The sequence below is a fragment of the Symsagittifera roscoffensis genome, chromosome 1 (genome assembly GCF_963678635.1).
Source record: "Symsagittifera roscoffensis chromosome 1, txSymRosc1.1, whole genome shotgun sequence".
NCBI lineage: Eukaryota > Metazoa > Xenacoelomorpha > Acoela > Convolutidae > Symsagittifera > Symsagittifera roscoffensis.
In genome coordinates this window covers 26,279,240-26,305,523 of record NC_087062.1, presented here as the reverse complement: position 1 = coordinate 26,305,523, position 26,284 = coordinate 26,279,240, and the positions used below count along the sequence as shown (strand labels likewise).

The 26,284-nt window shown below is 35.6% G+C and overlaps 1 protein-coding gene across 1 annotated transcript; it reads left to right on the top strand.

Annotated features, from left to right (window-relative positions):
- The first annotated feature begins 1,118 nt into the window (after positions 1-1,118).
- Positions 1,119-19,830, top strand: LOC134841933 (protein SPT2 homolog). The gene is made up of 6 exons (XM_063858030.1): positions 1,119-1,274; positions 9,480-9,696; positions 11,573-12,502; positions 16,498-16,675; positions 17,151-17,237; positions 19,417-19,830. The coding sequence occupies exons 1-6, from the start codon at positions 1,224-1,226 to the stop codon at positions 19,517-19,519; spliced, it is 1,566 nt and encodes a 521-aa protein (XP_063714100.1). The 5' UTR covers positions 1,119-1,223; the 3' UTR covers positions 19,520-19,830.
- The last annotated feature ends 6,454 nt before the right edge of the window (positions 19,831-26,284 follow it).

Genomic DNA, 26,284 nt, shown 5'->3' with positions numbered 1-26,284 from the left:
TTATTATCAAAATGTTCGCCCAAATTTAACACTTTTATTTTCGCCTTATATAGTTTTCGCCTAATATATACAGCCCCGTGTATACCACCTTTCATTCAGAACATATATTGCACTCGTGCGTAATATATGGGCAGTACATGTTTTCATCAATTTTTTTACAGAATTATTTCGGTTGAATTTCAGATTATTGACTGCCGGCTTAAATTTCGTCGGCTCATTTACCAAATATATTGTTTTCAACAATTTTCTAAGAAAAATTATGAAATCGATGAGACCCTGGCGCCAAGTATTCGAATACTCAAATTAAACACCATTGGGACCTCTTTAAAACGGTTCAATAAGTTAACACAAAAAAATAGCTTTCGATTTTTTTTCGTTTTTCTAGATTTTTTTTAGAGGCAGCAGCTTTCGAAGTCCTCTTTGCTAGTTCTTGAGCGTCATGCTGCTTCAACCGTGTACTTGTTGTATCTCAAGTGGTGCGAAGAGCAACTTCGCCTCTGTGTTTAGTTTACTCTTAGTCACAAGAAAGAAATGAATGGAGTCTTATGTTTCAAACTATCTGAAATTTTGATCTTATCTGGTTTTAAATCACAGTTGATTCCATCGCTTGTTTTGAGTTTTCAAATGTGTTTTCATGATTTCAAAGTGTTAAAGAGAAAAAATTGATTGCGATTAAGTTTTACTTCACATCGCATTTCATTTAATCTATCGCACGCGGGGTGAAGCTCCGTTTTGCTTTTGGGTGAAAGTGTGAGATCTAAAAGTGTGAGAGGGTGAAAGTGTGTGATCTAAAATACGGAGCAAGGTGTGCCATCATTTTTCTGTGATTATTTTTCAGTTACAGATCAATCTTATTAAGTGGACTAGTCTGTTTCTAGTTTCTGTGATTCTATAGTTGTGATTGTTTTCGTAAATCTTATGAATAAATCGGAGTAGCCTCCGTGGTGGTCAAATTATTGGATATGTCAAGTTCTTTGATAGGTCAAATTATCTGATAAAGAGGACATTGCAAAATCCAGTTTCAAATAGTTGTCAAACACCACTGACATCATGATACGACATAAATAACCTTACTTATAGTTACTTCAATTTCAGTTTTCGAATTTGTTTTCAGATGGCATGCTCAAAAAATAGACGACATGTAGATCAGTAATAATATATCAATTCTGATATTCTGGACTCCTATTGGTCTATATTGAAGAAGTGGAATAGAATATAGCAGTATGGACTTCACTCAGTTGCTTTCTCTTGCGTCTAAAAATGCCAACAAGCAGGTATTAATTAATTTAACTTGATGTTGCCGGCTCTCGTGAAAGTTTTCCGGCTGATAGAAAATGCTGCCTTGCGGGGGAAGCAGTTTCTTGAAAATGTTTCTAATCTAGTGTCAGTACGCCTGTCGTGAACCAAATTAGAGGCCCCCTACCGGCAAAGTTGAGCGATTAATTGATTTAGAAGCACAGCGTGCAAAATACTTTTCTATGCTAGAGGAAAAATAAGTCTCCTAACTTCTCGAACGATGCGTAATCTGGGTTTTTTTTTCTGGTAACTGAGCTAAATTTCAAGTGTGTCAAGCATTAGTCACAATTCTCAGTTGGATGAATTGTGGTTACCATTGTAGTTAGATAAAAAAGGAACTTGAAAACTGGTTCCGATTTTGTTGGAAAACTAATGATTTAAATGAAAATCATAATTGATTGCAGCTATTGCGGTAGCCATTGTTTCGGAACCTCTGCTCAGTGAACTATCTGTTTAAAAGATAGTCTGATTATTGACATTTCAAAATCAGAGCTCAGCTAATGATTTCCAGTTCTTTTTCTGATATATAATAGCTCTAGTTTATTTTCTGGCATAATCGTTTTTTGAGGTGTATCAAAGCTCCTGATGATTTGTTGCTTTCAGCTGAACTCACAATCTTAATCACACAATATGACTGATTGGTATCTTCAATATATATTTTTTTTAAAATAGAATTATTTAGTAAATTAGCTACTGCAGTTTATTGTTAATAGTCTGTTTCAATTTTTTACGATTAATTTGAATTATTTTTCCGACCATTGGAAATGAGGAGAAACTTAGTTTCGAGTGTATTTAAGTTTTAAAAAAAATGATATATCGTATTAAAGCCCTTTTAATTTAGCTTTCGAATATAACAAATTTCAAATTTTTGGTTTCAAATTTTGCTTTCAAATATAACAACTCAAATCCTTCTAGTTTACATAATATGCCGTTTTTTATAATTTTTCTAAAGAAGATATCAAAAAAGTTTTAAAAGATAGAATTTGAAATGCTCGACTTTTTGTTGTGTTGATGTCAAATTTTATTTAAGGGTTGTAGATATGGCGTCCAAATTTGACTGCTCAAATTTTTTCAGTTTTCGAAGTTTGAGGTGTTGTTCTCTCAGGTTTTCAATAAAAAGTTCAGACTTTCTGACCTATGTTGTGGTGCTTTTTTGGTACTCCCAGGCCACATGTGGCCTCTGATTAAGAATGCTCAATTTTTCATAGTTGTTGATATGACCGAGATACGACGATTTTTTATTATGAGTTTTAAATCTTTCAATAAACTAAAAAGTGTTTTTAACTACGGTGGATTGAACGATTGATCGGAGCAAATGCTATACGTGCGGACTGATGAAAATCGTTAACTAAGTTATACAAGAATGTCATTTATGAGAATAGTGATTTCACAAATGAAATCGTTTAAGTCAGAGTTTTTCTTTAAAAATCGAATACAGTTATGGTTTTATCTGAGTTAAGAATATGAAGATCTTCTTTTTTTCTTATTTTATATATAAACAAATTTAGCATTCATCAATTTTTTTGAAGCGACGGAGGTGCAAGTTAAACTCTTTTTTATTTTAGTCTCATAGGTTGAAAAGGACGTCCAAACACGTTTTTCTTGAATCCTCATATTTCACTGAAATATTAGTTACAGAAGCCATTCTTGCAATATGCAACAAAAGTTTACCGAGTTCTGGTGATACCTTCCCCTAATTTGGAATGTTTTTTTTTCTCGTCTTTCTGCAGCTTTTTTACGCTGGAATGCTTACAGTTTTTCGGGTTAACAACTAGTTTAACAAAATCTGTTGAATCAGAATGCAGCTGACCTGCTCAATTTCAAGAAAATTCAAGGTTAACTGCTGGGCGTGTGCTAGTTACTACAGTGTAGCTTCAAGGGGACTTGAACATTAAGAAGTTTTTTTAACAAAGTCAGCTTTTTTTTCGGCTCAACTGGCGTCTGCTGAAAGGTTGTCGGCCTTGTTTCCGCTTCTTTAGTTCTGTTGTGTTGTTAGTTTGAATTTTGAATGTCTTGCTTGGCATAGTTGCTTTAAATTTTTGTGTGATAAAAACAGCTATTGTGGAAGTGCATGGGATTGGTTTTTAATTTTTTTCTGTTTGTGACGCTTTCGAAATTTTCATCACTTTTTGCAATAAAAAAAAAATTTTTCTCAAAAACCCTTCTATCGATTTTCCATAAAGAAACACCGCCGCCTATTTCTTTTTCGGACCGATGTATTTTTTGGACCGATGTATTTTTTTTTCGTTTTCTCAAAAACTAACCAACCAAATCTGAGATATTGGTTTTAATGAATAGAAAGAATTTGAAAAGTTCACCCCCTCCATAAGCGGCTACGCCCAAATTTTCTTTGAGATAAAAGGTAGTAGAAAGCTCCCCTGCACTAGCTCACATCTTTTTTACACAAAAACTTATTGTTCTATATTTTTTGAATTTTACCGAATTTTATTTTCGCTGAATTTTTATTTTGCTACGCCCGGTTTCTTTTAAAGAAAATTCTTGGCCTTCAAACAAGTTTTTTGGAAGTTTTTTTTTACTCTACTCGAAAATTATTGTTCGCCCAGTTGATTTTTGCTACGCCCAGTTTCTTTAAGAAAAACAGTTATGGCCATCAAACAAGTTTTTGTGTAATTTTTTTTGCTCGTAAATTACCAATTATCAGGTTAAGTTTTCAATTGATAAACCCGATTTTGGGAACTCTCTCTACTTAACCGGTCACGACCTGCATTTAGCAGAAAATGTTACAGATTTCGGACAGTCAGTCAAGCTTTTGAACTTAGACCGATGTTTTGGAACTTTTTTTGAATTTTTTAAAAACTACTCTATCAAATCTGAGAAGAAATTTTAGTCGAAAGAAGCGGTTGCGTGAATTTTTCTGGCAGAAGCGGCTACTCTTCATTTTCTGCAGAGAAAGGCTATGTCATTGCGAAAATTCCAAAATCTCAGAAATTTTTACTGTTCTTTTAATAAATCACACAGGACAATCAAGGAGTACCTTATTCAAGCGTTATCTCAACGTAAAGTTGCATCATCAGTATTAAAGTTCTTCTGAAAATCTGGTAACATCGTCCACTAGTAGATAGAAACAGCAGGCAATGAGTAAAACAAAAAGAAAGAAATGAATAGAAACAAGCTTGTCAGGGACTAGAACATGTATGCAAAGGCATCACATCTTCAGAGTGAGGTGGCGTTGCCGGTTCTCTTCCCTCTGATTCAGGGCCGGCTGCCTCCGTGAGATATGTAAAGCCTCCAGTGTATGTAACTTCGCAGGGTTATCACAGGCGTCTATAATTTTAGCAGAATTTTCACTGGTGCTACCGGTACATTCTTGGAAGTGCATGCTAACAGGAGCTGTAAGATGTGAATGCTCGGTAAGTCTGGTCTTGAGGTGTCTGGTCGTCTGAACGACGCAACTGGACACGCATCCAGGACATGTTATCCGATTAATAACCCGAGTTCGAACTTTTTATCCACGGAGCTCTTCAAGAATGGTAATGCAGTTTTCAGCTTCCTAGCGGTAAAGATGGTACAACCACCCGTAAGCTGTCGGGTCTTCCGACTAAACCGGTCCGAGATGTTACCTATGTATTCCATAATCAACGTTGGTCTTGATTTAATTCCTTGTCTACTAGTGTGGTCTTTTGTATTTGATCGGTGTTTATGATCTTGTTGATGGTGTTTGTTATGAGTGGCTCAAAAAAGGAGGAGGAGGATACTGATTGCTCTCGAACATCTCTTTCGCTTGGGAGAGACCAGCATCGGAAGCCTGCCACGTGGACGTCGCGTTGTTGATGCAACGGTATCGGTCGGCTTACTATACCACGAGGAAGACAACTTGTTATCTTTGCATTACACACACATGTCAAGAAAAGGTAACTGATCATCGACCTCCTGTTCGATAGTAAAATTCAGCGAAGGATGCAAGCTGTTGGCAGTGTCCAATATTTCATCCAACGCATGAGGCCTCGCCGTGCGGAGAATATCATCCACATACATCCCAAACATCCTCGTAGGCGAGAGAACAGCCATTCTTCCAGCAGATGTCTGCCGTTGACAGCCACAATGCCATGGGCAGTCAGACCGACCGATGGCCTTTATTTCATTGACAGTAAGGCCAACACACTTCCTGTGGTACCAGACATTACACAAGTAACACTCAATGGAGTAACTCACTTTGGTAACTCTTCTACTACAACGATTACAGGTGAGAGTGGCCAGTGTTAGCAACCGTGGTATCAGTCACAGGTTACCCACTGATGCCAGAGAGAACGGCTCCAACTCACTGAGCCACAAATTCGCCAAGATCACAGACAAACTTGATCCCATGGCCGCACCATCGCGTTGGCGGAACCACTTACCACACGCCATGAAGTGGATGTTAGTCACAGCGAGAGTGAGAAGACTCACAAAGGTGTCCCTGTCCATTGCAGGAGGGCTATCTACAAAGATTTGTCAGCAGCAGTTTGAATGGCCTCCAGTACTGGCACTTTCGTATAGAGACTGACCACATCCATAGACATCAGCGCATCATCGTCCTGGAGCTGGGTACTTCATGTCCGCAGTAGAAGACTCAATGTTCGCACTTGCAATGTCATCAAAAAAGTAGAAAGATGTTTATTCAAATTATAATAAACACTCCCAGGCAACGACAGCACGGGACGGAGCGGCGGGTCCTTCTTGTGGACTTTAGCAAGTCCGTAGAGACAGGCAAGGGAAGCCCCTGTCGACCGGACGTCATTGTAAAACTCCTGGCTGATTTTTTCGACCGGACTTTCTTGTAAAACTCCTGGTTGATTCAACATACTCTTATTTTAGCAGAGAAACAACTAAGGTTTTGGGCAAAGTCCAATTTCTGAAACTACGCATTTCGTCCCGCATCAGTATAACAAATTCAAAAAAATGTCCAATACATACCTCCGGTATTAGTTGGGCCCTAGGTGTCCTTCATCGATACATGCTAAATTTTTGGTTCACCAATTTTGTTTTTCAACATTTAAGCTTTTTTATGATTGGGTTTTGTTGCTCGGATTTTAAGTTATTTGCTAAGTGTATACCGGTTTGTTCACTCTTGTTGCAGATTCTTGATTATCTTCTTCTCATCTATGCGTGCTAAAACTTGAGGATTTCAAAAAGGTATGCATATAGATTCCGAATGGAAAAAAAAGTTTTTTTTTGGTACGTATATTTTAATTACAATAATATTTTAATTACATATTTTAATTTGGGATCGGTCTAACTGATTCTTTGGTTCAATGGAAATAGTTCTACCGGGCACTTGTGGGATGTAGACATGGTTCAATTGTCATCCAATTTATAGGTTTGCAACGTTAGAATTTCTGATTTTTATAATTTTATTTGATAAACTTGCTTGCTTCTGCGAATGTATACATTACGAGGCCTAAATTTACTTTTTTGTGTTTGTCGAGCATTCCGCACCAAAGCTCGAAATAGTTATAAGGAATCCGCATTCAGGTTTTTTCCTCGTTTTTTGTTAAATTTTTGCTGTTGTGGAATCCAGCAACAAATGGTAAAACCTTGTACAGCTCCAAATACTGCCTCAATGAAATTAAGCAGCAAAATTTTGCGGAATACATGTGTTACCTCTAAAACCTATAATATTGAGCCCATTATGTTGGAGCTTGTATAGGGATCCGGTGTTTGAGAGCCTTTAAAGCTAGATTCAGAATTAACATCCGGGCTAATTTTAACCCATGAGTGGATAACTCAGCTCGCACCAAAATTGGCTCCTCAGTTAACCAGTACTCCTCAAGTAACGCTTCTAAGACAGCTATTGGAACAAATTTCGTTGGATGTGAGTGGCTGTAAAGCCGATTTTATCGATTTTGATTAGTATAAACAAATATTAAAGTTAAAAATTTTACCCTAATTGGTGATTATTTTCTCCCAATCGCTGATGGTTGTAGCGTAATTCATCCCAATTGCTAATGATTTTTCCCAATTGCTGATGATTTTTCCCAAATGCTGATGATTTTTTTGTAATTGTTGCTGATGGTGTTCTCCAATGCTGATGGTTTTTGGCCAAATGGTGATGGCGCTCCATATGCTGATGATTACACCCCAGGAGCAGGTAATTTTATCCCAAAAGCTGATGGTTTATCCTAAATACTGATGAGTTTCTCGCAACTGCTGACGGTTTTTCCCAGCTGCAGGTGATTTTTCTCTTTGCTGATAGATTTATCCTAATAGCTGAAAGTTTCTTTATCGGGAAAATTTTCCTCAATCTAATTTGTCTCTACTTAACGTCTAGTAAACAAACAAACTATTAGAAACGTTTTCAGTTTTGCGGCTGAATCTATGCTCCTATATCAAAAGGAGCACTAAAGGAATTGTCTCACTCAAAATGTGTGTTAAATGTTTAGTTCTCGAGTTTCTATTGCTGAGGTTCAGTTATCAAACATTTTTAAAGCCTCCTTATACACTTTCTTGTATAAGAGCTCAAACATTGGGCTATCTCGCCGCTCCTTTTGACACATCTTCGTGACCACTTCCGCTTTTTTGTTGTTGTAGCCTCGTTGACTTGACGTGATTGGTTTCGTTTGTTTTTGGTGAAAGTGATTTCATCTCGTCCCTGGCCTAGTGTTATTGACCCCCGACGGGATAGGTAGGGCATGCTTGAACATCGTTTTACCAAAGGACATAGGAATTGATTTCGCGTTTTGATGTGCTCTTGTGAGGTCAGCATTCTACGTCAAGCTTAAAAGTTACTTCAAGGGAGCTAAGCTCTCCTGCTCCTTCGCTTCGTGCCATGTTAGCTGAAGGTGTTTAGCTACACGAAGGGGTCAGTCTATAGACTGAGGATATTGAGAGCCTTCCTTTTCATTTTAGTTCCGTTGGTTTCTTCTATAAGATCGAGTGATTCGCCAAGCGGCCAAGGCAAAATTTTTTCATGCTCATTGCTCTAAATACTGAAGCGCCGGTGATTCTCCTAGGTAAACCGGGTATCTCCATAACGTTGCTTGAGGGTCTAAGCAGTAATAGTCGACTCTGGCATTGGGAACTACTTTCTCATGGTAGTCCAAAAATATGTATGAAGCGTTGGAAGCTGAGCAAACCTGGCAAGACCCCTGCCGACCCAAAGGGTCTCCCTTTGTACTATTTTGAGATATCCATTTTTGGCGACGGACCCTAAAAATTTTTCTGAAGGCGCCAAAATTTGAGAGGGAAGCACGCGCATAAAAAATGCGATTTTTTGGTCAACATTTTCCAAAAATGCCTTAAAACGCCTTTTTCGGCCTGTTTTTTCAAAAGTTTGCCTGCAGCACTGAAATTTTGGCCAAAACAGGTTCTTTAGTGCTTTGGGAGAGCTCGGAAAATCAATTTGGACGGCCTAACAAAAAAAGGTTGACAAAAAGGTTTTAATAGATATTCCTTGATTTCTTCAATTACCCCATCCCCCAATAGTGCCTAGTTAAGATTAACTAGCCCTATAAAGAGCTTACTCAATATTTGAGCTTAAATGATTTTTTTTTCTTGTAACGAATCTCACAATTTGTTTTTTTTTCGGCAGGATAATGAATTCGGTTATCACTCAAGCCTATTTTTTCTTGAGCACCTTATTAAAGACTTTCCAAGAACCTTATTATAGCGCCTAACTGTTCAAACACAAATCGCTGGTTGATTATATTTGCGGAATCCATTAGCAAGTTGGGGAATCCGTGTACAACTTGGGAATTCCACTTGCAGTTTCCGTTGCGGATTTCGACAAAATTCAGACAAGACAAAATGTGCGATACGAGGTATTGGCTCGTGGATGCCACATCATCTTGGTTGGCGAATTGGCTGTTGAAATTTGACAGCTCTAAAAGCCTATTTTGCGCAGAAAAAAACTTGAAGAAAAAAAGACAAATTCCTTTCAACTTTCAGTAGTTGAAAAAAAAAACTTACAATAGCGGCTATTGAGGCTCATTTGGAGTTGTGAAGGGCAACTTTTGCCGAAGAAGTTTTCACCTAGAATTCATATTGATTCAGTGATTGCTGAATTGGCCATGTTTGTAATCAACTTTGTTCTCTTAAACCTTTTTAAGAGAACTATATAAATCCGATCTTCCCCTACTCTATGAAAATATTTCTCGGATATTGGCACCATTTTTTTTTCACTTTTCAGATGTGAGAGCTGATATCAAATGTTTGCATGTTTCTCATTAGTATTTCATTCATTTTAGGAGAAAGTGGCAGGTGCAATTAAGGCTACTTCAACTACTAGTGCCATACATAGTAGTAGGAACAGAAATGAAATTCCGAGTAGTAGAATTGGTGCCAATGGTGGTGCTAATAGTAGAACTACTGCTACTGTGAGTAGAACATCAAAGAGTAAATGTGTAAGCGAAGATGCAGTGAGGAGCTACATGGAACAGAAGAAACAGCAGATGCAAGACAAAGGTAGGGTTTAAATCCTATTTTTTGGTAAAGGTACCCAAACTTTATCTTGCCATGTTTCAAACGTTAAACGTAACAAGACTGCTCATATCAGGGCGAAGCCTTGAATGTTCCGACGGCCCCTTTTAAGGTCTATAGAGTAGTGTTCGCCTTAAAACGATTGATGAACTTTCAAAAAAGTAAAGTGTTTTTGAGATTTTTTAAATCACCCCCCTATGTTAACTACAAAATGATATATTTACATATAGGAAAGTACAGTGCTGATTTAAATTTATCGTGGCGAAACGAGCAAAATTTCAAACTTCAAACGCGTTTTCCTCAAATTGGGTTGATTTTAGACAAAAAATGATGAAGACCAAGCTTGCTTAAATTTTTAACAGAAATTAATATGGTGCAATAATTTGTTTTTGCAAAAATCTGGCCCAAAAATTTACCCCAAAAACTACCTTTGTTAGTCTAGGAAAAATATTCCACTGCAAACCTTTTTTGTAGCGCAACAAATTTTAAGGAGGCTATATTTTTCTTAGCTTTGTAAAAACATATTAATTTTCGTTTGATAGCCAAAAAATGTCGTTTTTACTTTATAAAAGACCAATTCTTTATATACGAATTTTTTAAAAAACTTTTGCGCCCACTTTTGGAGATAACACCCGAGTTAAATTTTGTTGGCCTACATAAGAGGCTTGCAGTGATATAGTTTTGCCAGTAAATGAACAAATGGGTTAGAGTACTTTTTGATTCACTAAATAAAACCAAAAATGATGGTTTTTGGGGTAAATTTTTGGGCCCGAGTTTTGCAAATAGCGTGCTAATAGCATATATGACTAAATAGCATACCTCATTTCAATTTGGACTCATTTCCAAAACGGATTAAATCTCCGCTTTAATAAAACAAAATATATGGAGTGTTAATTGTCCCAAATTGACAATCTTTTTACCCTCATAACTTTACGCAAAATGGTCAAAGGTGAAATATCTTCTAAACTTTGGACTCAGGACAACATTTTTTGAATGATAAAAAAAAATCCGTCAAAAATGGCTAGGTAAAAGTCAAATTTTTATCTGGGGAAAAACCAGCCCGCGAGCACAAATATTCTTCGTTGTCAAATCGGATCAAGCGTTGTCAAATCGGAACATAAACTTTTTTCAAGCTAAACAAGCTGTCTAACAAAATCACTGCATCGTTTTTTGCCAACAGGTTTATTTGACCAGTCAAAATTTTTGAGCCTCGTACGAGTTTTCAATTAAGCTCTTAGAATGTTGTATGTTGGTTGTATACCAACTCCAAGTTTTATTAATTCCCTTTTGTTCTGTTCGCTTGAAGCGTTTATTCGGCTCTAATGTTTTCTGATAATCATATATTGGCTTAGTCGCCTAATTTTGTGCCGTTTGAAGGGAGGTAAGATTTTTTTTTCGCGTGTGTGATGGTGGGTTATGCGATGGTGGGTTATGAAAACTTTCACGATTTGTTTAAGCTGAAAACCTATAATAAAAACATTTTGTTATCTTGTTTACCGATCCTTACATTTTGTTTCAATGAATTTGAATTTGATGCAGATAAAATTTTGACACACATCATTTTGATCAAACAGGTTAAATAAATCTACATCAGGACTGCTATACAGGTAATTCAATCTTTCGAGTAGCATCCCTTTAGGTTACCTAGAAACAAACGGTAGGGCTAATGCTAATCTACAATTGGCAATCGTCTTTTTCGGTATGTTTCTCCTCAAAGTCAGAAACAGATTTGCTGTAAGTGGCATCGGAAGCATTGAAATTTTTATATGATAGTGTAATTAGGGATCATAAAAGTTCTCATACTCTTCAAAAGCGTCGATATTATGCGATCTTCGACAGAACTGAGTTTTGATTCTTTCAGAAAAGAAACTTATTGAAGAAAGGCGAGCTCTGTTGGAACAGCGTCTGGAGAAGCGAAAACAAGCGAAGCAGAAAGAAAGAGAAGAAGCAATGACAAAATCACTGCAGACTTTAAAAGAGGAAGAACGCAGAAAACAAGCTCGTCAAGCAGCTAGCTTGCAATCTAGGCCGGAAACAGTCTTTTCAAAAAGCAATATTAGAGCCCAATATTCAAATATTGAGTCCGCGAGGCCGAACAGTGCTCCGAAGGGTCCATCGGCACCTGTTGATTTTCAAACACTGATGAAAATGGCAGCTAAAGGCAACGAAAAAGGAGACAATCTCTTAACTGAAGAGCTGAAAGTTCAAGTGGAAAAACCAAAGAAAAGTTTGGACGAAGAAATGGTTCATTTGAAAAAGGTTAAATCAAAACCGATACCTCGACCTGCTGTTAAGACTACTACTACGACGAACAGTCACCTAAAGGTTGGTCCAAGTAAGCAAGTCGGATCAACAAATCCTCAGAGGGTATGTGAAACCAGCTCAAAGGTGTCAACAAACGGTTTCAAAAGCAAAGGAATAGCTGCGCAGTTTAGCCTGGGATCCAGTAGTCAATCTAGCAATGATAGTGCAAAGAAACACTCGCAACCTAGAGAAGAAAATGAATCTTTATGTAAACCAAAGTTTAAAAGCAAAGGAATAGCAGCGCAACTCGCTGCGCAGCCAGAAACGAGTAGAAACTATGGTGCTATGAATCACGAAGTTTATCATCGTAAAGAACAGCCGAGACCCGATCCGATATCGAGGGAACCCGAGAGATACCCTGGATCTAGTTCGGCTTCTAGTAGTAGTTGTGGGAATTATCAACAGTCTAGACCTCAAGTGTGTTCGAGTGCCCAGCCAGTAAGAGGCAGGGGTATTGCCGCTCAGCTGGGTATTAACTCAACCGCAAGTGAGTTGAATTAAATTTTGACACAGAAGTTGTCGAATGCTCAAGCACTCATCGATTTTTACGATTAGTAGATTATTCTAAAGCTAATGAAAGAAAACTTAATATGATCTTGAGCTCGTGATGTTTTGGGAAGTGTTACAGTTTTTTATTGTTCGGAATAGAAGAGCATAGTAAATTTGCATTTAGTTGAAATTTTTAATCTCACATTCTGACAAAAAAAAACGTCCCAAGGGAGCTTGATTATAAATAAAGATGGAGCTGTTTCAGAGTTGATTTGAGCTGCAATTTTGACAAAAATGGTCGAAATGTTTTTGCTTTTCAAATTTTTATCTTGTTTGCGATCAGTCAATTGTATATGAAGAAACTTTTAGTTGTAAATTATTCAGCATGCGAGGTATTCTGAAATCTGTGCGTTTTTTCCCAACTGGGGTCGCTCATTTTTGTGCAAAGTTTTGTCGAAAGCTTATGCGTACTAGCAGCATGATCTATCCATATCCGTTGTATTAACGCGCCTGTTCTTTACTGCTTTGTATCTAAAGAAACTATTTTGTTCCGACCATTTGAAAAATGCGGAGGAACTTTGTGTTCGTGTCGTGTGTTTTACTTTTTTTCTTTTTTTTTTTTTTTTTACGCAAAATAAGGTACCAGAAAAAATCATCGGAATAGGTCGAGTGATATATAATATTAAAGCCCTTTCATTCGTGACTCGAACGACATTAAAAATTTTCCAAAAATTTATCCTAGTGTCGAGAAAAACTGGTTAGATTTTTTTGATTTTCCTCTTATTTCGAGCGAGTACAGCGCGCGAGCATGCTAATTTATGCTTAGTTTAGGCCGTCTGTGTACAAGTGATAAGCAAGGGTATTGCAATCGGGTACTAGACTTTTTACTACTTAATATCTTGGTTCACGGAATGGTCAAAATTAGAAATGTTAAATTTAGGTTCAGTTCATAATAAAAAAATTTCTTTGGGTCTCCGGCGTACGTAGTCTGGAGGTAGCAAATACGTCTGTGGTGGCAAAGGTACTGGTTTCGAATCTGACAGGACCTGTTTTTTTCTTTCAAACGGTAAGTATTCCGTTTAAAGAATTCTCGGTATATTATTTGTCTGCTTATGTTTTTCCGGCTTAGTTGCCACATCGTAGAAATATTTTTTTTTGTTTTACGCAAGTTACTTTGTAGTTGTTTATAGTGCTTCGATTTTTTCTGCTGTTTGTAATTTTACTAACTTTTTGATTGCCTAAACACTTTTTTTTGCCCAAATGATTTCGGTATTTTTGATTTGTTTCAATGAAAATATATTTTCTATGCGCACCTGGAATGCACAAACAGCTGAAAAATCTTAGTAGAAACTATAAATGTTCATGAAAACAATTTTTTTCGGTTTTATTTTCCATTTTTTTACCGCTTGATATGTTTCGACTTAAAGTAAATTGCCTTAATGGCCTTAAATTGCCTTTTTCGACGAACAAAAAAAAGTTTTTATGTATGTGTGTTTTGATGGTGTTTTGATGGTGAGGGCGACTTTTATTTTTTATAATCTTAAGTCTTGTTAATTTTTTTTCGGCTTAAAGGGTTTCTGCTGAGGTGTTTTCGGCTTGGTTACCGCTTGCTAAAAATTTTTTCCGGTACTAATTTTGCACTCTAATGTCATAGCGTTTTTTTTTTTCAAAACTAGCCCTATCCTTTTTAATAGATCTAGTTTCGATATTTCCAATTTTTTCCGACTTAGCGTCTTGTTTCGTATGCTAAAAAGTGCGAAGCTCAGCTTCGCTTGTGTTTATGCTTGATTTTAATTTCACTCGAGTATAATTTGTTTTTAGAGTTTTGTTAACGTCATTTTGACAATCAAAAACTCAAATTGCTGCAAAAAAAAAAATGAATTTTTTCTTGATTATTTTTGTTTTCCTGGTCATTTTTCTTCAAAAACTGTTGTTCAAATTTGCTTCTGTTACGATGACTGACGAATATGCCCAAATTGCAGTTTTTTTGTCCCGATCCTTTTATCACACCACGCAGAAAAAACGACACTAATTTGAAAGAAAAAAGTTTGTATGTTTTTTAAGTTTATGGTCGGAACATTCTGTACTACTTTAACAGTAACAGGCTATCGTTGTTGTATTTTGAAATTGGTTTTCTCCTAAGGCATATTTTTGTTTCGTCTGACGCTTTTCTTCTTGCCTTTTTAGAGCTCGTTTTTAACCCTTTTTGTGCTTGCTTTTGTGGAGAAGATTTAAAAAAAATAGTTTGAGCGACTTTTTTAGCCGTGCGCAGACCACCTGAGCTGAAATGTAAAATGAAATTTAACCTCCAATTTGCCCATTTCTTATTTCTCTGGACTAAATTATGTGCGCTTTGTCCGTTTATTGTTGATGATCAATGGGTAGGCGCGAATTCGTTTGAACACCGCAAATTAATCGATATTTTTACGCGCTCAAAAACTTATTACGCTTGCGATAAGCAAGCGTTATCAAGCCGGTATAAAGATTTTTTTCGGGGTTACCAACTTGTTTAACAGAATCATTTTTATCTTGGTTCGCAGCAGAGGTCATGGGTTCGAATCTGACCGGGAACTGTTTTCTTTCTTTTTTTCAAACTGGAAATTTTCAACTTTCCAAAAAATGTTGGCATCTAGTTTGTGTGCTTATGTTTAGTGGGCTTAGTTGCCACATCGTAGAATTAATTTTTTGTACGTAATTTTCAATGTTGTTACTTTCAGTGTTTTCAATTACTTCTGCAATTTTTAATTTTAATTATTAGATTAGATTTATAGTTAGTTTTTCATGACAATAAATATATTTTCGGTGCTACCGGAAATTAATTAGAACTCGTCGGCTGAGTTGTCGCTGTTTGATTATTTTTTAATTTTCATTAATTGCCGTCGATTGAGTTTCTGGACTTGTTTCCAAATAGGACATGATTCCAGACAACATTTTGAGTTTTTTTAAGTTGTGATTTCTAAATTATTTTTGGCTTTCTTCTGTCTGCTAGCTTGCAGTGCTTTTTTATGTTGTATTGTAAGTGGTGCGAAGCTCTGCTTCGCCTCTGTGTTCCAAATTGAATTGGCAAGCTAGACTGTCTCAATAAATAAACAATTGACTCAAGTTGCTTTTTTTTTATTGTTACATGTGTCAATGAGCGAAATGAAGACCTTTACTCTAAATTTGGTTTGGTATATTTTTTCAGGAAAATCTAAATATTTTTGTCCAACTTTGATTTTTTGCACTTTTGTTTCTTACGTTTTTATTTAACTTCATTCACGATTTACATGGCACATTGCGATCTGAGTGGCACATTTCGATTTGAATGGCCTACTTAGAAAAACATGAAATTTTGGCAATTAGTACATGGTGTGGTGTAACTTGGAAATTTACCGCGGAACAACTAAATATTTGCGAGCCGATTCATTAATGAAGACGGGATTGCTACTATAATATTATACTGGAACCGGAAACAAGATTTCTTGATGATCAAATGAAAAACAAACACGCCCTACGCTTTAACTTCATACTTCGTGAAGTGCTTTGAGTAACCAGAAAAGTCGGCTCATATGCAAGTAGCACAGAATGATCATATCACTGTCGTTTGTTTAGGAACTTGTTTGAAAATCTAAACAATTTTACTGAATGGTTATATTCAACAATGATTTTGTCGTTTTTTTTAATTTTCCTGCTAGCAAAATTTCCAAAGCATTTTTGTGGACAATTACTACTAAAAGTCCATCGAGCACTACTAATAGAACCTCTGTATGTTTTATCACTCGGCCGCATCTGACCTTTGTTTGTTGGGACTATTCGAGGCCAAAGAAATCCCTAATCATAATACGTTCACAATTTCGGTTGTGGTTGTAGGAACTATAAAACTGTCGCATTTGTTAATGTCGAAATAAGATGTTAATTGCACCGCATAATAGTTGTTGATTAAAATGTAGTAGCTGTTTAGCCATTTTTTTGGATTTTAAAAGCCGAGTTAATTTCTAATCAATTGATTTGCAGAACGCCGTTTCGAAGAGCGCAAGGAACTGGCCGAGCTTGAGAACGAGTACGACTCGGAACTAGACGACTTCATAGACGACGAGGAAGAGGATGGCCTGGGATTCGACGGAAATGGACATGGATCAGCTGACGACGTCCTTGCCGAGCTGAGAAAAATCACAGGATACGATCCCTCGAGGTAATTTACGCTCAACTTTTACTGAAGAAGTTCGCCTAGAAGTTATCGATTTATTAGAATCTGTAGTCTCAACTAACTAAAAAAGTTATTGCCTCAAATAACCTGATGCTGTTGAAAATTGCATAACTTGGAAACATTCAATATCTTGTGTACCAAAATGAATAGGCTGCTGAATTAATAATTCAGGGCCTCATTACCAAAATATTTAAAGTTTTAGTACGCTTTTTGTATACAAATTATGCTCGATGAAACTACTAATTCAAAAAGATACGACAATTTTTTGCACTGTTTTACAGAATGGCAGTTGGTCATTTTATAGATGAGTGTGATAAATTCAAATCGCAGTTTTTGGTCGCTTAACTGAATTTTTTTCGTATTTCGAAAACTGTTGCAGAGCTGTAGTATAGATAAACTTCATGCATTGAAACTCCGTAAGTTAATTGATTTACCAGAAGAAGTTTATTATTATGTTTAGATACAATGACCAGGACATCAGTGACTTCGAATTGCGCAGGTCAATGACCGCCTCATTCAATGATATTCTCAAGGAGGAAAAACGAAGGTAAGGTTGCAAGCATTATTTTTCATTAAATTTTTCATATTAAAAAAATTCTTCAAAAGTGCCATTTTATCTTATTTTTTGAGTGATTTTCAATACTACTGACTGGCTGTATTCTAAAATAATGAGTTTTATACGCATGATTGCCCTTTAATTAGGGAAAGAAGTGTATTTTACTACCAAAAATCAAAAAGGATGAATTTTACCACCAAAAATCAAGAAGCCTGTTGCATAGTTTGCTTATAACCGTAATCTGGCAAAATCGGTGCCAATTTAGAAAAATAGTTTTCTGTATGTACGTTCGCGAGACCAAGTTTGTTGCAATTCAGAGTAGAATAGAGGAGTTGAAGTTACTTCTCTTGTTTGTCCACCACAGTTAGAAGCTCACGGTTGGAACTCTTTCAGTTTTCATAGGTGTCGTATCCGAATTTTTTTACTGGTCGTTATTACTATACAAGCAAAGCTTGTGTTTTTGCATGAACTATCTTTTTTTCAACCTAAGTCGCAAATATTGTTGCGACAAACTGTGTTCATTTTCAAAGTGTTCGTTTTGATCAATAACCAGCTATTAAGTACAGCCAATGCTAAGGATATTAACACGGACTATTAAATTACAAATAGCACTTTACCCCTAGCTTCAAGGTATCATGGATATGTAGATATGTAGCGTAGAGGTAGGGACGGAGAACCGCAACAAAGGAAGAGGGCTCGAACCTGGACAGGGTCGGACGTTTTTAAGGAACTTCTTCGTATACTAGTTGAAATCCGTCCGCTCTATAAATTGAGGCATGTTAGTATTCCGGTATCGAGAAAAACCCGTAGAAAAGTTTTTTGAGTTTTCTTCTGTTTTTGAGTGAGTAAAGTGAGCAAGCAGGCTTATTACAGAAGGATAGTCGTCGCAGGTCTTGAGAATGAAAAAAATTCAAAAAATTATCTGCAATAAAAACTGTTTTTTTTATTAGCCATTTTTCTACAATAAACTAATGTCCATTTTGTCTTTTTTTAAATATGACTGTCGAAAATGCCTGAGTTCTAGTTTTTTGTTCTGATCAATTATCACACCACGCAAAAAAATGAAACTCATTCAAAAAAGTTTTTATGTGTTTTTTAAGACTATGGTCGGAACATTCTGTGCTACTTGCACAGCAACCGGCTATTTTTTTTGCATTTTCTCAATATAATCTGGCGAGAAATGTTTTTACTGCCAATTGCGTACATGCTTTTAAATATTGGGAATCATTTATAGGTTCAAGGTCCACCTGTGAGGCCGAAGAACAAATTGTTTCCAATTGATTCAGTTTAAGATAGTTTAATAAAAATTTCGAGATTAATTTTTTTACTATCACAAGTAAGTATGACATGATCTGATTACAGCATTTTTACACATGCGAAGCGTAGTGTTATCAAACGCTGCAATTTTTGTTGCCAACTTATGTCGCAAATAAATTTTTGAATCAGCAGGCTGCATTGGCACTATAATATTTGCTATGACATTTGATTTCAATGAGCTAACACAGTTGATCCTTGCGCAACTCATCAACTGAAGCAACTGTAGCTATTTGTTTCATTAAAAAGTACAATAATTCCATGTCAATATATAAAGCGGTTACACACCGTTACACTTCCAATTTATTGCATGCAGAGTTATTGTGGTTGCCTGTACCTGATTACCTTCAAATGCCTAAATTTGCATTTTTGTTTAATTTGAAGCTCACTTCTGTCATTTTCTTGTTGTGTTTGCGAAGCTGCATCTTCACCTCTGTTTAAACTATGCTTTTTTCTTGATATTTGATTTCATTGCTGATTATTTCACCGATTTTTGGAAACTAGAGAAATTCGTTTACAATAAAATTTTCAACGAAAACTTGTTATCTTGATATTTTTTCATTGCAGTTTTGCAAAATAATGGAAAAATGGTGCGATTTTTGAGTAAATATGTCGTGGCTTAGTAAAAATCTTCATCATAGTCATATTTTTTGTATCACCATTGTTACGAAGTTTGCTTCGCCTTTTTGTAAAAAGATGAAAGGGAAAATCAACGCTGGTGGCGAGTGAGTTGAGTCGATATTACTTACGCTTAATCTGCTTCTATAGTACGGAAATACCGAAGTAGTCTAATCATCAGGAGTAAATACACCTAGAGTCTTCCATGCCTGAATTGTTATAGTTTTTTCTGTTTTAGTGAACGTATTGGAAAAAAAGAGGACGCAGAAGAATTCAAAAAAGACCAAGAAAAACAGAAGTTGAAAGCAGCCAAGAGAGCCAAAGTAGACGACTTGTACTGAACCAACTTTTGTATGAAATACACTCATCTTCTTTCATCTCAACAGATGAACTCAAAGTCGCGACGTGCAAAGATTTAAATGCTAAATTACGGAGTGGGCATGGGTGGCAGTTTTTTATAGTTCAATCTTTTGCAAGAGTCGATGAACGTAGTTCAGATTCTTATATAGGCCGTGATGATGTTTTTTTTGTGTTTTATTTAGGAAAATCTTAAAACTTAATAAGGCTCAAATTTGTTTTTGCGCGGTGTTTGACTACTGATTTTTTCAAAATCAACTCATTTCCTGCGTTAAAAGGAAGGCAAAATCTACTATCAAACAGCAAAAGTGTAAATTGTATTTATAATTTCGACATCCAGTTTCGAAATTTATATATATTTTAAGATTCGCTAGCGAAATGGTAATTTTTCCTATAGATCCAGTTTTCTCAATTTGGGTTAACTTCATCAAAAAGTGTAATACATTTTTCTAGAATCACACATTTTTCTAGAAATTCGAAGGCCTTTAAGGCCATCTATTTTTTCTCCAACATTTATCTAACAACTATTCTTGTCAGATATATTCAGTGGTTAGATAATTAGGCAAGAAAAACAAAAGGGCTGTTTTTCAGATCTTTTTAATCTTTCTAGGACTAGCAATCTGCGATCTTTGGCGAATCTAAAAGAATTTTGAAAGTCTTTGAAAAATTGGCAAGTTGGTTTCAAGAATCTTGAAGCTCAGTAAAGATCAAAATTTATGAGCTTATAGTGAAGCATTGCGACCATAAACCTAAAAATCATCATCTCAAATTTCGTTTTTTGAGAGGATTAGAAAAAAAATTTTCTTGATTTTTAATTTCAAAACAATTTATGGCACTAAACTGAACATGGCAATTGAATCTAAAGACAAAAGTGAAGCATTGTGAACACGTTTAACAAAAAATCATCATTATCACATTTATGCAAATAATTTCAGGCAGTTTACTGAGGAATTAACAAAGTTAATGTCACAAGCAAAGCTTGCGCTATAGTGTGAACTTTCTTTTTTTCCAACCTAATTCGAAATATTGTTGCGACGCAAATTTTGTTACGACAATATGTGTTCATTTTGAAAGTGTTCATTTTGATCAATAACCAGTTATTAGTACAGCCAATGCTAAAGATTTTAACACAGACTATTATATTACCAAGAGCCGTTTAGCTTCAATGTATCATGGATCTATAGCGTAGAGGTAGGGAAGGAGACCCGCAACAAAATAAGAGGGTTCAAACCTGGGCAGGGTCAAATGCTTTAAATGAACTTTTTCGTATACTAGTTAAAATGCGTCCGCTCTATAAATTGAGGCATGTTATTTGGTAACTTTTTTTTCAAATTGACTGGTACTGCTAATGCGTCATAATTGGCTTGCGTCACTTAGCAATTATGTAGACTCATAATTGGCCTGCGCCACTTAATAAATTTTGAAGACTCAAAGTTTTTCACAGTAGCGCTATCGGTCACATTTTCGCTTGCGTATGCGAAGTGCAACTTCGCCTCTCTCGAACGATTAAAATATAGAGGAATCGAAATAAAAACTTCGTTGAAGAAGTTGTGTATTATCGGACTGTCTTAATTTGAAAACTTAGGATCTAAGACGTTGAAAAATTTCGATGGCATCAGTTTCACAGCATTTATAGGCAATTAACTGTAGAGTTTTGTTAATAATTTGGTATATATTAGTCGAAATCCGTCATTCTACCGGGTACCAGCGATATTTTGTTAAATGCCCATAATTGCTTTGCAACAGACAGTCACGAACTTTGGTATATATTAGTCGAAATCCGTCATTCTACCGGGTACCAGCGATATTTTGTTAAATGCCCATAATTGCTTTGCAACAGACAGTCACGAACTTTTGAAAATAAAGAAAAAAAACAAATTTTTGGTAAAAGTTATTCTATAGTCCTGGAGATTTGTTGTTGCACCCACTCTCTGACATGACAACAGTGCAGTTTCAATTGTAGAAAAAGATTCTCTTACTAAGCGCTCCAACATATAGAAAAATTACAACGCAAGCATAGCATTCTAACTTATGAAATTTTGTTCGACCACTTCCTTCTTCGATCGTGAAAGTTTTTATAAAAAACACCAAAAAGCAGAAAATGTGAGGTTTTTTTCCTATTCAAAACGAAGTATGTAATTTCCAACTTGTCTTGAGCCGCAGCCTTCAGCTCAGCCAAAACCGAGGTATTATTGGGCTGTGTATGCCTAAACATAATTGTTTGCCGGTCCAATACGTTTTTGTTCGGTCGAGTCCGGTCGTACCAAAAATTGGGATAATTGTAATTCAATTTTCCCTTCCTATTTAATTTTGAACGACGGTGTCGGATTGTAGAGGTCTTATGTTTGGTGCTCATTAAATTCAATGCTTGGTGGCATACGTATTTATTTTCGTCTTATTCAGATTTAAACCAAGTCAATCCCTATAAAATTTTACCAAATGAAGTTTTCGCGCCTAATCATGTTGATTTATTGATACGCTTTTCTTGGGATTATTTTGCGTGATATAACATTGTCTATCTGTGTAATAAATTGTTATTTTTTTCATAAATGTAAATAATATCCCCAATTTATTGGCTTGAAACTGCTTCATTTCAAGGTTTCGGTAATTTACGTTCCGTTTGTTCTTTTGAACTAGGGCAATCCAACTGTTCTCTTTAGTTGCTTCAAGTTTTTCCTGGCGTAAAATTGCACACAAAATGGTTTCCTTCTTGTTTTTCTTGAAATGACACCTGGTCTTGTGACATTTTGATCCGCAACTAGAAATAAGTTCTAAGTGATAAACTGCAATTTGAACGAGTTGTATTTAGATTAAACAAAGAGCTTGTCACAATTCAAGAAATTATTCAGTCTTTCGAAGAAGTTGACGGAGTATTTGTGCTCGTTTTATTGTTCCGACTTTTGTAACGAAAGTAATTGTTCCGACTTTCAACGAAAATAACGGAATATCTGTGCTCGGGGTGGTTTTTTTTCTGGCAAATTTCAACTTTTTAGTAGCCTTTTTTGACGGAATTTTTTAGATATTTTTCGAAAGGTGTTGTTGTCCTGAACTCAAATCTGAAAAGATATTTCACCTGTTATCATTTTTCATAAAATTATGGGGGTTAAAGAATGCCATTTTGGCCAATTTGGGACAATTAACGCGCGTAAGCGGAGATTTAATTTGTCTTAGAAATCGTTCTAAATTGGTGGTAGGAAGCTTATTTGCCATAATTGATTTGTTACAAGGAACGAAATCTATCCTTTTGTACTTTATATGGCGTGTGGGGGGATGATTTTCATAAAAAAACTTCAAGTTTTAGAAGAAAAAAACTTTTCATTTTTTTACATTTAACTTTTTAATGTTTCTACTGCTCCAAAAACCTTAAAAGGCAGTCGGAACATACAGGGCTTTGCCCTGATACGAGCAGTCTTGTTTGAATTTGTTATTCGAGAAGAAAACAATGAATTTAATTATAAATCTTCCCATGCGAAACTGGCAGAAAATTGTTGTCATTTATTAACCTCCTCTGATGTTACCAGATGCTACAATAGAAGCTTCATCTAGTAAAAGCAACAGTCAACGGCATCAACTTCACGTAATAAAACAGATCGATCATTGATTTGAACCCAACTACTGGAAAAGTACATTCGCTCGGCTCAAAATTTTCTCTATTACTCTGCCTTTCCAACACAATAACCCAATATGATCTTTTTAATTAACATACTAGACTGATGGTATCACGGAGAAGCCCCGAATGCTCAGACTTCTCTACAATGTCATGGAACAGTTATCGATTTAAATAAATTGTTAACTTTCCCAATTTATCTAGTTTTGCTTTTAGTAATGTAACAATTAGAACAAACAGCCAGCATCAAATTAGTTTGGAACGGTTTCTGAGCCTGATTAATTCAACGCTTGGCTATTTTCAAACACCCATAACTTTAAAATTTTAAATTTTGTTTTGTTACATTTAATTTTCTCAATTTTTTCATAACTGGACGACGTTTATATATCATGTAAATATTTTTGACGCCATGAGCTCAAATTTAAGCAGAAGAAGACTGCTCCTATCAGAGTGGAGCCCTGAATGTTCAGACTGCCTTTTAAAGTCTATGAAGCAGTAATAACAAGAAAATAAAATAGATTTAATCCAATAAAATTTAAAAAATTTATTTATTAAAATTTGAGATTTTTTGTGAACATCCTCCTCCTAGACGCCATAAAAAGTACTAAGTGGTAGGTTTAGCTCCTATTAACAAAACAATTATTGCAAATAAGCTTCCTTCAACAAATTTGGAACAATTTCTAAGACGGATTAAATCTCGCTGACGCGTTAATAGCGCTAAATAAATAGCGCGTTAATTGTCCCAAAAGGTAAAATTTAATCCTCCATAACTTTACGAAAAATGATCACAGGCAAAATATTTTTTCAATTTTAAGCTCAAGACAACACTAGTTTTTGGATGAAAAAAAAATTCTCCAAAATGGCTAAATAAAAAGTCTGAAGAAAAAAATCAACACCGAGCAAAAATATTCCGTTACTTTCGTTACGAAAGTCGGAACAGGAAATCACCTTGTGACCATTACTAAAAGAAAAATCTATCAATTTGTTCTTTATGGCATGCGCAGTACTTGTTTTAAAAATCAAGTTTTTCTTGGGAAAGTTAACAATTTATTTAAATCCAGAACTATTCCATGGACATTGTAGAGAAGTTTGAGCATTTGGGGCTTCTCCCTGATACCATCAGTCTAGTATGTTATTTAAAAAGATCATATTGGGTTTTTGTGTTGGAAAGGCAGAGCAATAGAGAAAATTTTGAGCCGAGCGAATGTACTTTTCTAGTAGTTGGGTTCAAATCAATGATCGATCTGTTTTATTACGTGAAGTTAATGCCGTTGACTGTTGCGTTTACTAGATGAAGCTCCTATTGTAGCATCTGGTAACATCAGAGGAGGTTAATAAATGACAATTTTCTGCCAGTTTCCCATGGGAAGAAGTTTTATAATTAAATTCATTGTTTTCTTCTCGAATATCAAATTCAAACAAGACTGCTCGTATCAGGGCAAAGCCCTGTATGTTCCGACTCCCTTTTAAGGTTTTTGGAGCAGTAGAAACATTAAAAAGTTAAATGTAAAAAAATGAAAAAAAAAGTTTTTCTAAAATTTGAAGTTTTTTTATGAAAATCGTCCCCCCACACGCCATATAAAGTACAAAAGGATAGATTTCGTTCCTTGTAACAAATCAATTATGGCAAATAAGCTTCTTTCAACCAGTTTGGAACGATTTCTAAGACGGAGTAACTCTCCGCTTACGCGTTAATAGCGCGAATTATATGGCGCGTTAATTGTCCCAAATTGACCAAAATGCCAATCTTTAAACCCCCATAACTTTACAAAAAAAGATTACAGGTGAAATATCTTTTCAAATTTGAGCTCAGGACAACAATACCTTTCGAATGATATTTAAAAATCCGTCAAAAATTGCTAGTTAAAAAGTCGAATTTTGTCTGAAGAAAAAAAAACCCACCCCGAGCTGAAATATTCCGTTACTTTCGTATCGAAAGTCGGAACAATTAACTCCTGAATATTCTGAATTGGTGCTAAAATTGGGTATATACTTATTTTGCTTTCGGCAACATCAATTCGTTACAGTTCCAATTCTAAAAAATACTCTCAAAAATTTTATAAGCTTTTGAGCTTCTTGTATGTCTGTAACACTTTTTACTTTTTTTTTCGATCGCCACCACAAACTGGTTACATGAACAGCTTTGATTTACTAAGTGGCATACGTGCATCATCGTGGATAATATGCGCGAGGGAGTATAAACACCTTGCTCACTCATCAAGATATATCAGTCGATGCGCTCATGTTGATCCATATCCTCCTGAAGCTCAGCCCAAAACACCTGATTAAATAGACGGGAACACACATTGCAGTTGTGAATGGTTACATATACTTTCTAAAAACTAAAGTCACCAGGCTTAAGCATTTAGTAGTTTTAAAAGATTATCTGTTCTGTTTTCTTTTGCAACATAATATATATTCATGCGAGAGCTGAGTCTTTACAGAACAATGCCACATCATGGTTTCCGAAGAAAAGATATTGGCCAGTAGTTGAGTTCTTGACCGTAATCAGAAGATGGAGTAAACGCTCCGAAAGAATTAGAGATTTTCAAGTGTAAATGGACGTGATTTTCACTTAAATAGATCTTGATGAATTTTCCTCTTTTTTTTTCAGAAAAAAGTCTGAAAACGCTCTATTAAAAAATTGAATCAAAATCAAAAACTTAAACCAGTTTTTCTCTATACGGAGAAAACTTTTTGAAATTTTTTTTTGTCTTTCAAATCACAACTAAAAGGGCTTCGTTTTGGTATATCACTCGACTTAATCCGAAGATTATTCGTGGTACCTGATTTTACGTTAAAAACAAAAAAACTAGATAACAGGTTACTTTGCACATTGCACAGACTGTTCCGACCATAGTTCCGACCATAGTCTGTTCCGACCATAAACGAAAAAGCAAAGCAGACGCATATTCGACAGCCATAGTAAATTACGCTTATTGCGACGAATTTTGTTTTTCATTCTAGAACAAATTTTGTTCTAATCATCATAGTAAAAAAAATTACTAGAAAAAAAAACAAAGAAAATTTTTTTTTCGTTTTTTTTTGCAGTTTTATTAGGACTTAAATTAAGTTATTATAAGCTTTTAAGCCATTAAAATAAGCTATAGCAAGCCTGTTTGTTCAGTTTATTCGCTCTAAT

Coding starts and splice junctions, on each gene's coding strand:
- LOC134841933 (XM_063858030.1), top strand. CDS start 1,224: ATGGACTTCACTCAGTTGCTTTCTCTTGCGTCTAAAAATGCCAACAAG. Junction 9,697..11,572: donor ACAGCAGATGCAAGACAAAG/GTAGGGTTTAAA, acceptor TGATTCTTTCAG/AAAAGAAACTTATTGAAGAA. Junction 17,238..19,416: donor CTCAAGGAGGAAAAACGAAG/GTAAGGTTGCAA, acceptor TTTCTGTTTTAG/TGAACGTATTGGAAAAAAAG.